Here is a 12,883-nt window from a genome sequence, read left to right as displayed (position 1 = left end):
AAAAGTTAAATGACTTGTGCAAGGTCACAGAGATTGTGGTTTGAATCCAGCGCCTTTGACTCATAATACAGCCCTTTTTGTGCTAATCTTTGTAATCTCTACCTCATGGGGTTGTCAGGAAATCACTTTGTAAACCTTAATAGGAATAAAAGCTTCATGTTCCTTTTTAGGATAATAAGGATTGCCCTAGGGACACCTCATTAAAAGCATCTTAGAGGAACACCTGACTTCATAACGAGCCCATGCCCTTCTTCTAATTGCAGAATGCTTCAGATATGCCAGAAACCATTACCAGTCGAGATGCTGCCCGGTTTCCCATCATCGCTAGCTGCACACTCTTGGGCCTCTACCTCTTCTTTAAAGTGAGTTTTTTGCTTCTGATCTGAATACATATTTCTCCCTTCATTGGTCCTGATCTAATAAGCTCCCAGAAGCTCTGAGTTCAGATTTACTTGGAACTGGTCCTTTTGTGGTCTAGTGACCCCTTGAGAAATGTGGCAGAGGAAGGACTTTTAAAGGACTCATATTCTACCAATCACAAGGACTTGATAAGATAAAACCAGCTAAGGGCCCTTCAGAGAGTCAAATTCGAATTTTGCCACAAGCAAAGCCCCTTGTGGTTGGGAAGACCACAATACCATCAGTGTGAATGAAGGGCTAGAATGAACAGATACAGATTTAAATACATACAAATAAATTGTGCCTTGAGGATTTCAATTCATCAAATATTCACTGATCACTGTATACAGGGCCTTATGCTGGGCACTGAGCAAATGGGTAGGTATGATACAGAGAAGAAAGTTTTCACATAACTTTCAACCTAGGAGGGAGGGGGGACAAAAGATAGAACACAGAAGTGAGATTACAAAGAGTTTTTAAGAGAAACATAGTATTCTGCGAAGTTGGAAGAAGAAGCAGTCGTTTTGACTGGGGAGCAGACATGGTTTCCTGGAGGAAGCAACATTTGAAATGGACTTTGGGAGGGATGCTTAGGATTTTATCAGCTAGAGATGTAGGGAAAGGGGGAGTGGGCCGTCTGAATGCAAGTAGAGGCTGGAACAAGGGAATGGGCAAGGCTGCTACTGTTCTGTGTAGCAAGGGGCAGGAGTCGGGGAGCAGAGTGTAGCAATAACTGGTATTGGAGTCAAGCAGACCAAAAAGGTAAGCTAAGTTCTCAAAACGTGAGGTCAGGAATCTAGGCCAGAGAGTCTGGGCAGGAGTCCATCAGGAAGGTCCAGAGCAGAGGTTCTTAGAAGCCTTTGGTTCCTTGTCCCAGGGGAAGCTTAGATAGATTTTAGGCATTCATGAATTTGGATGAGGGGGGAAATTACATCTTTATTTCAAAATACTCAGTTTCCTTTGTAATCCTGTGCATGTATGCATTTTAAAACATTCTGAGAAGGGGTCCATAGGCCTCATAGATTGTCATAGTGGTCTTTGGCTCCCCCAAAAAAGTTAACCCTTGTTTTAACCAAAAGAGGCTAAAAGGGAAAGTATTCAAACAAAGAAGAATTGGGGCAGAGAAAAGAATTAGGGAGTTACAGAAATTGGAAAATCTTCATGATTAAATTAATTTCCATAAACATTTATTCAATTCCTACTCTGTAAGGGAGAGCTGGAAAACCTGGCTTTAATTCTAGACAGCAGGCTACAATGAGCAATGCCAGTAATATAGTTGATGTTAATACAAAATATTTTCTTCATGTCAACCCTGAAAGGAGGAGAGGGAGTGCAAAGATTTTCATCTCCAGTTTTGACAGAGGAGGTAAAGTAATTCATACAAGATTATATAGCTAGGAAGTGGCAAGGCAAGACTAGAAAGAACCTCCATCTACTGACTCAACTTTAGGCCTTCTCTTAGTGTGCCAAGCTGCCTCCTTTGCATAATTAAAAGGAGACCCTTGGGAGTCTGTCAAGTCCCTGGGGAGACTTTGACTAATCACAAGACAGTCATTATGTCGTATTGGGAGGCAGCACAAGAGGCAGGGGGGGGGCAGCTAGATGGCGCAGTGGATAGAGCACTGGCCCTGGATTCAGGAGTACCTGAGTTCAAATCCGGCCTCAGACATTTAACACTTACTAGCTGAGTGACCCTGGGCATGTCACTTAACCCCAATTGCCTCACCAAAAAAAAAAAAAAAAAAAAAAAAAAGAGGCAGGGGGAAGATCCCTGATCTTGGAGTCAGGAGACCTGGGTCACAGTCCCTGCTCTGACACTAGCTTGTGACCCTGAGCAGTTTGCGCTCGCTCGCGCTCTCGTGCTCGCGCGCTCTCTCTCTCTCTCTCTCTCTCTCTCTCTCTCTGGAATGCAATTTCCCCAGTGGAGAAAATGGAGGAAATAATATGTGCTCTACCTGCCTCATAAGGTAAAGCATTTGTTAAACCTCAGAGCATTGTAGGATGGGGAGCTCTTATTGCCTCATCCTCCCCTGGGAGACAGGGAAAGCCCACGTGGCCTTGAAGGGAAAAAGGTTGGGGAGTCATGACATAGTAGAGGCCTCGTTCCTTTTCCTGAGAGTGGCCAATGTGAGCTTCTCCCAAAGGGGAGAATGATGAGTTCATTGTGAATGGGAAACTATCATTTCATGCTTGTTGCATCGCAGTTCCGGAAGGTCTCCAGGCAGGCCTCATTGGTTCCACCCATTTATATCTCACCTCTTAGCAAATGTATAGTCTCCTAGAGAGGAACAGGGAAAAGCCAAAACCACAAATAACTGATACAGGGGAAAAGTTAAATGAAAGCAGAAAAGAAGTCCAGGCAAACTATTCTGAGAAGGTTTGAGGAGGAAATAACTGCTCCTCGGGAGGGGTGGGCTAAAGGATGCTGTTAGGAAAGACTTCATGAAGGAAGTAGCACCTGCATTGAGCTGTTGGACCTTGAAGGAAGTGAGAGACTTCAGCAAATGGAGATAGGGCTAAGGTGGGGGCTTAGGAATTGAGAGAAAGAGAATTGTGTAGGTATGGGGGACAGGAATGAGCAAAAGGATAGAAACGGAAGGGGACAAGAACACAACAGAGTACAGCAACGTGTCCGGTTTGGCTGCAACACAGTCTATTGGAAGGGGAAAAGTAAAAGAGCAAGGCAGAAGGAGAGGCTGTAGAAAGCATTGTCTGCCAGGACCCAGCTTTGTTCCTAGTTATTGCCTATTTGGGCACACGCCCTCTCCCTCTGCTAAACTTTAACCTCCACAGAAGCGATCCTGGATCAGTTTTATCTTTATGTACCTCCTACCTTTCAAGTGCAGTGCTTTACACTTAGTAGGTCCTTAATAATTGTGTTGACAAGGACCACAGTAACATGAAGAAAAATAACACTGATCAAAGCAGTGACCAACTGCTCTCCAGAGGGGTGATGGACTAACGATGCAGAATATGGCAAACATTGACAGACAGGGTCAAGACAATCCTGTATTTTACTCAGTTACACTTCCTTTTTACAGGGGAGGGAAGAGTCACTGGAAGTGACAGTGATGTTTAAAAAAAGGCACCAATAAAGCAGTTTTTTAATGGGTAGTGAATAAAGGTAGAAGCGAAGCCTGCCTTCCTGCTCTGAATAAGGCTAGGATGTATCCTACACATGACCCTGGGTTGGAGCTTTGGAGAGCCATGTTTTGGTCTCCCTCTTTGCCCAGCTGCAGAAGCCACAGGGAGCCAGGGGACACCTGAGATTGCCTAAAACCCTTGGCCCCATTCCTGTTTCTCCTGCCACAGAGCAGTAATGCCAGGCCTGAAATGAAAAATGGTTGGTAAGAGCGGGTAGCAAGTCTTAGCTTTAATGGTGGCCACAGGGGAACATACTTTCAACCACCTGTGTATGTATTTGCTTCTGTTTCTACTTCAGATCTTCTCTCAAGAGTACATCAACCTCTTGCTCTCCATGTATTTCTTCGTGCTGGGGATCTTGGCTCTCTCTCACACCATCAGGTAATGGGGACCAGTCCTCCTCCACATACGGGTAACAGTTTTCTCCCAGGGGAGGATGAGGGATTTCACAGCCTTCTTCTCATTGTCTTTACCATCCACAGCAGCAGCTAGTATTTGTATAGCCATTTAAGGTTCACAAAGCACTTCCCTCACAAAAAGTCTATATGGGAGGTAGTAAAAGCATCTCCACTTTACAGATCAGGAAACTGAGACTCAGAGAGTACTCGTGCAAGGTACATAGCTGGTAAGTGTTAAGAGCTGGGATTCAAGCCAGGGTCTCTCCTGGTCCAGAGTCCAGCATTCCACATGCTGCCCCTCATGGGTAAATATTTATTGAGCACCTACTCTGTGCAGAGTCCTGAGCTATCTTCTGGAGATGACAGAACCCTCAGCAGAAGGCAAAGATAGTGACAGTCACCAAATTGTAGAATGTAGTGTTGTCAGAGTTAAAAGGGGACGCAGAAAACATCTAGTCCAGCTCTTCTCCAAATGTGGCCAGGGGACCCCTAGGGATCTCGAGAACCTTTCAAGGGATCCATGAGGTCAAAACTATTTTCATAATTATACTAAGACATTTTCATTTTTTAGAGTTCTTGAGGCCTTGTGGTCACTCTCTCTGTAAAGAAAGTCAGTTTGGTCTGGGAGAGAGGCCCTCTTATAGGTTGAGGAATTGGTGGGATGCCCTCAAGATCCAAGCTGGGAGTGGTGGGTCTATGCTTCTCCTTTATACTAGACACCAAGGTCAATGGGCCAGAGCCCAGGAGACAGACTCTGAGGAAGAATGATTCTATTGTAGAATTGTTAACTTGGGCAGGGATTCTGACTGTAAGTTCCATGAGGAGAAGGACCATGAGGAAAAGAATCTTAGAATTCATTTAGTCAAATAAATTTTCATTAATTGAAAAAACATTTTTCACACAGTGAATATTGATAGATATAACCCGCATAAACAAAAGCTCTTTCAAGGGTCCTCAGTAATTTTTAAGAGTGTAAGGGGGTCGTGAGGCCAAAAACGTTTGAGAACAGTTGGTCTAATCTAATCCCTACACTTTAACAAAAAAAGAAACTGAGGCCTGCCTAAGGTTATACCAAGAGTTAAAAGTAGAGTCAGGGTCAAAATCTATACCTCCTGATTCCTGGCCCAGTATTTTTTGCACTATGCCCTATTCCTTCATAACACTCTTCTCAAGATGCTCTGGGGGTAGTGACAACCCTCCGACCTGTTCTAAAGAGAGAGAGGTCTCTGTAGTGTGTATGTGACAGGTTGCATTCATTTTACCAAAACTCCATCTCCATTACAACTCAGGAAGTGAGGCACCCTCAAGCAAGGACAGCCTGCAGATCTTATCTTGCTTTCAGTTTCTGCAAGTCATGTTGGTATCTGGACCCTTCCCCACCCGTCAGGGGTTTCCTCGTAGCACTTCCTTCCTTGCCATGAAAGCACCAGATCTTAATTTTAAAATATTTGGGCTCACATGTCCTGCTTCCTCTTTTGACCCTCAGTGTGATTGGGGGAGGAAGAGGAGTTCTGGAATTCCTGCCGTGGAAAGAACACTGGATTTTGGAATCCAGGGGGCCTGGGTTGGAATCCTAGATCCATTCTTTCGTTTTCTTGTGACACTGAACAAGGTTTTCCTTTCTGGGCCTCAGGTTCCTCTTCTATAAAAAGAAATAGGGGGCAGCTATGTGGCTCAATGGATAAAGCATCAGCCTTGGATTCAGGAGGATCTGAGTTCAAATCCAGCCTCAGACACTTGACACTTACTAGCTGTGTGACCTTGGGCAAGTCACTTAACCCTCATTGCCCTGCAAAAAAAAAGAAAGAAAGAAAGAAATAGGGGCAGCTAGGTGGCGCAGTGGATAGAGCACCAGCCCTGGAGTCAGGAGTACCTGAGTTCAAATCCGGCCTCAGACACTTAACACTTACTAGCTGTGTGACCTTGGGCAAGTCACTTAACCCCAATTGCCTCACTAAAAAAAAAAAGAAGAAAGAAATGGTTCAATTTGAGGAGTTCTGAGTGCTCCACTAGTTCTCAATCCTATAATAACCGGTGACCCAGGTTTGAATTCTGGCATTGCCTCCCTCCAGCTGGGGCACTGTGGGGAAAGACCTGGAAGCCAGTCAGAGGTCCACCTTCCCCTAGTTCTCTGGAAGACCTTGTGCTCCCATTAAGTCCTTTCTCTGGACCTCAGTTTCCTTACCTGTAAAACAAGTATAAAATCTCTGCCCTGCCCTGCCCTCCCATTCATGTTGTGAGGCCGGAGTGACATGACAGCACAGAAAGCATAAAGTGCCAAAAGAACATTAGCTGCACTTGTTATTTGGGGAGAATTTGATGATTCCATCAGTATAGAGAAACTCCCTCCCCCATTAATGCAGATAAGTGATTCACATCTGACTCCAAGTCCTGGAGAGTGACACAAGGCACTGAGAGGTAAAGCCATTTGCCTTTGGTCACCCAGCCAGTGTGTGTCAAAAGTAGGGCTTAAAGGCCAGACTGTGCCACCTCCAAGTCGGCCCTGTCTCCCCACTGTGCTGTGCTGTGCTGTGCTGTGCTGTCTGCTGTCGCCATCCTATGCCAAGCAACCTCATGGTATATTGAAGCTCTTCTCAGAAGCACGCAGGTGTTAGAAGAAGCCCTGAGCCGGGTGTCAGGAGAACACTGCCCTCAGCACACCTTGAGGGGCCCATTCCAATGTGGAACCTCTGTTCCCTCTTCTCTCCAGTACGTGGTATTTGCAGCTCTGCCTCACAGATGTGTAATGGAGAAAATGTGTGGTGAACTCTCAAGTGCTGTAGAACGTGAGGTGCTGCCGCTGTTGTTAGTAAGGAAAAGTCAGGTATAGCCCTTCCCAAACAGAAGCTCAGATTTGCCTCAAGTGGAGGCCACTGTCCCGCTAAAAGGAATTGTGGAGCCTTCTAAGGGATCTGTTTTGAAGGAGTGTCCCAGTCCACTGTAGCTGCTCTTGGGGGACTCAGAAGCTTCCACAGAAGAGGCACACCTGGGTATTGATGCCAGAAGCAGTAGACTTTGGGGGGGGTGGCAATGAGGGTTAAGTGACTTGCCCAGGGTCACACAGCTAGTATCAGTGTCTGAGGCTAGATTTGAACTCAGGTCCTTCTGAATCCAGGACCAGTGCTTTATCCACTGCACCACCTAGCTGCCCCCAGCAATAGACTTTTATTGCAGGTTCATTTTAATTCATGGAAAGGAAGGATAAGGCTTAACTTGAGATATCTAAAACCATGCTAGGGAAGAGAGATCCAAGACAAAGGATCCATACAGATCACTTCAGCAGAGACAGATAATACCAGGTGATAGCCACTAGTAGGAACAAGACACAGCCATGAGGACAAAACATCTATGCCACAATTAGCTGAGGGACTTTGCTAGGTCTTGGCTAAAGTGATCTTCAGCTTACAGCAAGAGAAGGGAGGGAACCGATGATCCCATATGATGAAGCCCATCAGACCCGGTACCTGGAACCTAAGTTCTCTTCGCTCCTGGTTCAGTGCAGAGTGAATCTCGTCTCACAGCAAAACAACTTGGTGAAACAGATATGAGGTCAGAAGTTTTCTAGGGAGGGGCAGACTCTCTCCTCTATGTCTGAGTAGTTTCCCATCACTGATGTCACGGTCAGGGAAACCAATCAGTGGGCTTGTATAGTGCATAGAAGTTTTGGTAAAGTCGGTGGGAAAGGAAGGCTTAGTGCTGCACATAAAGTTCTAGGACTAGAAGATTCCAGAAACAGAAAGAGAGTGCCAGGCAGGAGCTGAGGGCAGAGGCCACCTGAAACAAAGAGGTTTTCTGACTGACTTACCTGTGCAGCAATGCACAGTTGGACACTGAGGCCTTCGAGACCAGCTGAGAGTAGCAGTCCTTAAGCGTCTTTGGCTCCCAGCACAGTACTTACTCTTTGCCATGGGGAATTGTGGCACAATACAAGACCTTCTCTAGACTCCAGTTGGCACATGTGATTACAAGGGTAAGTTCTGTACAATTTCTGGAACACACATGGTGGAAACTGATGGTACAACCTGGTCACACCCTCTGGGAATCATTGATGCATAAGTCTGGAAGCAAATCCTACAGTTAGAGTGAATTCCCACTATTCAGACACGGAGTCCTGGGGCATTGGATCCAAGGTTTATGACCTTCTTTTCTTAATTGGTTCCTAAGGCACAGGAAAGGGGGGGTGGAATTGAAGTGTTAGAAAATCTGGTCATGTTTAGGTGGGGGGGAGGATTCTTTAGTACCCCCACCCCACCCCTGTTGGAAAGATATAACCTTAAAAGGGGCCTCTAATTTAATTCTATATAACTGGCTCTTAGAGGCAGGCTCCCAGCTCTGTTACACACCAGGACCCCATCCTTTGTCATCAGCATGTTTCTCTGAGGGACTTTTTGCCACTCTTTGACTTAGGACTGTGTGTTACATTTGCTTGATACTGAAGGTTAGGTCTACAGTCCTCTAATCCAGTGTTGATCCCTGGTAAAGATTGAGTCCAGAATGGCCTCTTGATGACTTGGGATTGGCTAAGTTAGAAAGCTATTGTTTTCAAGGGAGGGAAAACGATGGCATCTTTTCAGAACGCCATTCCTCTCCAGGCCTCACTGTTCCCATTTAAACACCTGGGATTGATTCAGTAATCAGAGGTGACATTCAAAACCATCATTTTGGCTTCTATGAGCACTAATAAGCAGTCTGCTGATAGGTTTCCCCTACTGGAGTGTTACATTTCCCCACATCATCAGTCCCTACCACCAAATTGGTCTTCTTTCATTAAGCCCCTATCTGTGTATGTAGGAACAGATGTCCTCTGAAGTATGTGGAACCAATGTATGGAACTAGGATCATAAGCACACTGTGTTCCAAGATGCCACATAGCCATTTATATCAGTTCTCCCACCACTTGATAGCAGTAGGTGAGCCATTCTCTGAACAGTATCTCAGCTGGGGAAAGGAAAAATGTGTTGATACAATAGCACAAACATGGTTTTAGTTATTGTTACCCAAAGGCACAATTGGAACTGAACTCTGAAGTGATTTAAGTGTCCTAGAGAGTCCAGTCCAATTTTCAGCTCTATTTTTTTTTGGTTGTTTTGAGTTGTGTCAGACCCTTTGTGATCCCATTTGGAGTTTTCTTGGCAGAGATACTGGAGTTGTTTGCCATTTCCTTCTCCAGCTTATTTTACAGAGAAGGAACTGAAGTCAAACAGGTTTAAGTGACTTGCTCAGGGTCACACAAGAAGCGTCTGATGCTGGATTTGAACTCAGGTGTTCCTGCCTCCAGGCATGGTGCTCTATCCACTAAGCCACCAGCTGTGTTATTTAGCTCCATTTTAGCTAGTTTAATACCTCGCAAATTGATGGTCATGTACCTAAGAGGAAGATACTTGTAAGAACAGAAAAGGATCCTCAGGTGAGAGAACCATTCCGTGGGTTCTGGACTGTGAGATACATAAAAATTTCTCTCCCCCTCCCGCCTCCCACTTTTCATTTGCAGTATTTTGTTGTCATTTCTTTAGCTCATTATCCCTTTGTCTTTTTTTTTGGTATGGCAATGAGGGTTAAGTGACCTGCCCAGGGTCACACAGCTAGTGAATGTGATGTGTCTGAGGCCAGATTTGAACTCAGGTACTCCTGAATCCAGGGCTGGTGCTTTATCCACTGCACCACCTAGCCTCCCCTCATCATCCCTTTGTTCAAATTAGATGAAGAATTCTGAGACCGTCAGCCCTTGAGGATTTGAACTTGAGTTTTGTTCTTAAATCTCCTGCCTAATAGACGCTCTTCAGCTTGAATTGTGTGTTGATGTCAGTGTCCTGCACAGCCCTCGGGCTCTGCCTCATTGTGGCATGCAGCTGATCCATGGTACTGGGCAATTCTGGCCACTGGAACCTGAGCTCTCAAAGGTTCTCCCAAGCTGCAGAGTCTCAGTCCCAGCCTACAGCTGGTCCTTAGGGAAGGTAGTGCCTGAGCACCTGCTTAATTGCATTCAAAGCTAACGTTCCTCAAAACTCCAAGCCCGGAGGGAGAGCTGATAGATGCAGTGGCAGGCAGGGTCCCAGGCAATGTTGAAAGGCTAGAGCATTGGGCTGAATTTGATAAAGACAGAGATAAATGAGGGAGTCCTGGCCCCAGAATAAGATGTGGGAGGCATGGAGAGAAAGGAGCTGTCCTGAAAACAGTCTGGTAGTTTTAGTGGCCCTGCAAGCTCGATATGCAGCAGCCATGTGATAGGGCAGCTAGGAAAGCTGGTGTGTTGTTGGGCTGCAATAAGAGGATGAAGCATCCAGAATTGAGGAGCGCCAGACCTGCTGACCTCACACCTCATCAGACCTCTGGAGTATCAGTTCAGTTCTAGGTGCCAGACTTTAAGAAGCACATTGATAAATAAGCTGGGGAGTTAAAAGAGGAGGGTAGTCTGCATCCATGTCACAAGGATCAGTTGAAGGAAGTGGGCTTATTTAGGCCTGAAGAAAAAACTGGGATGTGATAGCTGTGCTTAAGCATTTGAAAGTCAGTCACATAGAGGAGAGATTACACTTGTTCTGTTTGGCCTCAGAGGGTGGAACCAGGAGCACTGAGTGGAAGTGGCCAAAAGGCAACTTTACACTAAATGTCAGAAGACACTTTTTAAACTTGGAGCCGTCTAAAAGTGGAACAACTGGGGCAGCTAGGTGGCACAGTGGATAGAACACCGGCCCTGGATTCAGGAGGACCTGAGTTCAAATCCAGCCGCAGACACTTATCGCTTACTAGCTGTGTGACCCTGGGCAAGTCACTTAATCCCAACTGCCCTGCAAAAAAAAAAAAAAAAAAAAAAAAAGAACAAAAGTGGAACGACTTGGCTCCAGAGCAGGGACTCTCAAGAAGTGGTCTGGGGATCTCCCCCCACCCCGACTCTGGCTTCCTGAAGATCCCCTTTGGGGGCTGGGGAGAGGGCTGTGAGGTCAAAACCTTACATACTACTAAAGGTTATTGCAAATGTGAATATTGATCGATTTAAGCCACAAATGCAAAAGCTGTCTAGGGGTCCTGACACCAGAAAGTGTGAGAGCCACTGCCAGGAGGTAGTAGATTCCCTTCCGTGGAGGTCATCAGGCCCCCAAGGCTAGGGGACCACTTGTGGAATTTTTCTTTTCTTTCTTTCTTATTTTTTCTTTTTTTTTTGGTGTGTGCGTGTGTGGCAGTGAAGGGTTAAGTGACGTGCCCAAGGTCACACAGCTAGTAAATGTCAAGTGTCTGAGACCGGATTTGAACTCAAGTCCTCCTGAATCCAAGGCTGGTGCTTTATCCACTGCACCACCTAGTTGGCTCTTGGAATATTTCTTAGTGGGGACTCCCTTGGCGGATAGTTGAGACCAGATGGCCACTGAGGTCCCTTCCAGCTCTCTGATTCTGTGACACCAACCAAAGTTTATTAAGCACTTAACTGTACATTTGTCCAATGTCAGACGTTAGGACGTGAAACAGCAAAACCACTCATTTTGGCCCTTCTGATTCTTCCCACCCCTTGTGTAATGTGCACAGCCTGGGCTTCCCAGTGCTCCAGCATAGCTCTTACTTCTGCTCTGGGTATCCTTGAATGATTTCTCCACTCTGGCTCTCTCCTTAGCAGCACATTTCAAAAAGATACTCCCGTGTACACACACACATCTCACAGCAAAGCATAGCCACTTTTTGAAGGCAAAGGCTCTTCTTCCCAATTTGAAAACATTGGAGTCCCAAGTGCATCAGATTCACATTGTAGTTAGAGCCCACCCTTCCCACTTGCCAAGTTAGGCCTTTGTAAGTGAACTGGCCTGAGCAGGGGGGCCATCTAAAGGGTGAGAATCGCCATCCTTGGAGCACTCTCTGCCTCTTTGCTCCTGGCTGACAGCTAAGCAGCCCTCTAATCCAGACCAGACACAGAAGGAGCCTCCCCTGTTCCGTATCCACAGCTGTGTGAAGATCTTGGGGAGAGAGAAAAAGCACCTCTCACTAGACACAGTTATGCACCAGCCTCCCCTCCCTGTCCAGAAGAGCTTCAGAGAGGGGGTGAGTTGCAAATCCACACAAGCTTACATGAGGCTCTGCACAGCCACCCAGCCTGGCAGAAGGACTTCCAACCCATTCTTCCAAAAACAACCCCTTTGTGAGGAAGAATGAAGGAGAATCCCCCTCCCCGTGTTCTCTCAGTTAATTGGTCCTTAGGCTCTGGGAGAGCAGGTGCAGGCAGTCAGCAGACCTGGAAGATGCTGCTCTGCAGAGCAAATCAGAACTGAAGAGGGGTCTGTTTCTTAGGACCAAGGAGTTAAGAGCAAGAGCTCAGATAGGCCAGGTCAGGTCCCCCACACTGCATCCAGCCCCCTCAGGACAGGAGGCTAGATTTATCAGGAATGAAAAAGAAGAGCTGCCAGGAGTTAAAGAAAATCCTGCCATCCAGCACCAGGACTTCCCTCCCCACCAAACATAAAGACTTAAGCAAGATGCCAAGTCAAAGGACTCTTAAAGGAGGAAGGCCCAGGCTAGAGCCAAAGCTGTGGGCAGCCCAGCTTATCCAGGGGTGGCAGCACCCCTCTGCCTCTGGGAGAGGCTCTCAGTCTTCATTATCAAGGTGCTGGGGCAGGGGAGTCAGGCTCTCTTAGCTTGCCACCTCACACTTCCCGAGTCTGCTCAAGATGACAAGAAACACCTGCTGAAAAGACCCCCACCTCCAGCACCACTTTCTCCTAGACCATTGCAGGACTTTCTAGGACTCAAGAGATTTTCACAGAAAAGGAAAACTGGGAAAAATGCTCAAAGCCCTGGACCTTGATTTTAAGATATTTTAGCTTCGGGGCAGCTAGGTGGCTCAGTGGATAGAGCACCAGCCCTGGATTCAGGAGGACCTGAGTTCAAATCCAGCCTCAGACACTTAAAACTTGCTAACTGTGTGACCCTGGGCAAGTCACTTAACCCTCTGCCTCACC

General features: G+C 46.4%; 1 protein-coding gene across 2 annotated transcripts in view; it reads left to right on the top strand.

Moving 5' to 3' along the window:
• HM13 (histocompatibility minor 13) overlaps positions 1-12,883 on the top strand; it is a 35,522-nt gene that overhangs the window by 5,844 nt on the left and 16,795 nt on the right. For both annotated transcript variants that reach the window (XM_043983389.1, XM_043983390.1), the window contains exons 2-3: positions 264-362; positions 3,842-3,924. In XM_043983389.1, coding sequence (XP_043839324.1) covers positions 264-362; positions 3,842-3,924 — 182 coding nt within the window. The remainder of the gene's footprint in view (positions 1-263; positions 363-3,841; positions 3,925-12,883) is intronic.

The sequence above is a fragment of the Dromiciops gliroides genome, chromosome 2, assembly GCF_019393635.1.
Source record: "Dromiciops gliroides isolate mDroGli1 chromosome 2, mDroGli1.pri, whole genome shotgun sequence".
Taxonomy (NCBI): Eukaryota; Metazoa; Chordata; class Mammalia; order Microbiotheria; family Microbiotheriidae; genus Dromiciops; species Dromiciops gliroides.
Note: the sequence above shows the minus strand (reverse complement) of the source record. Positions and strands in the feature narration are given on the sequence as shown.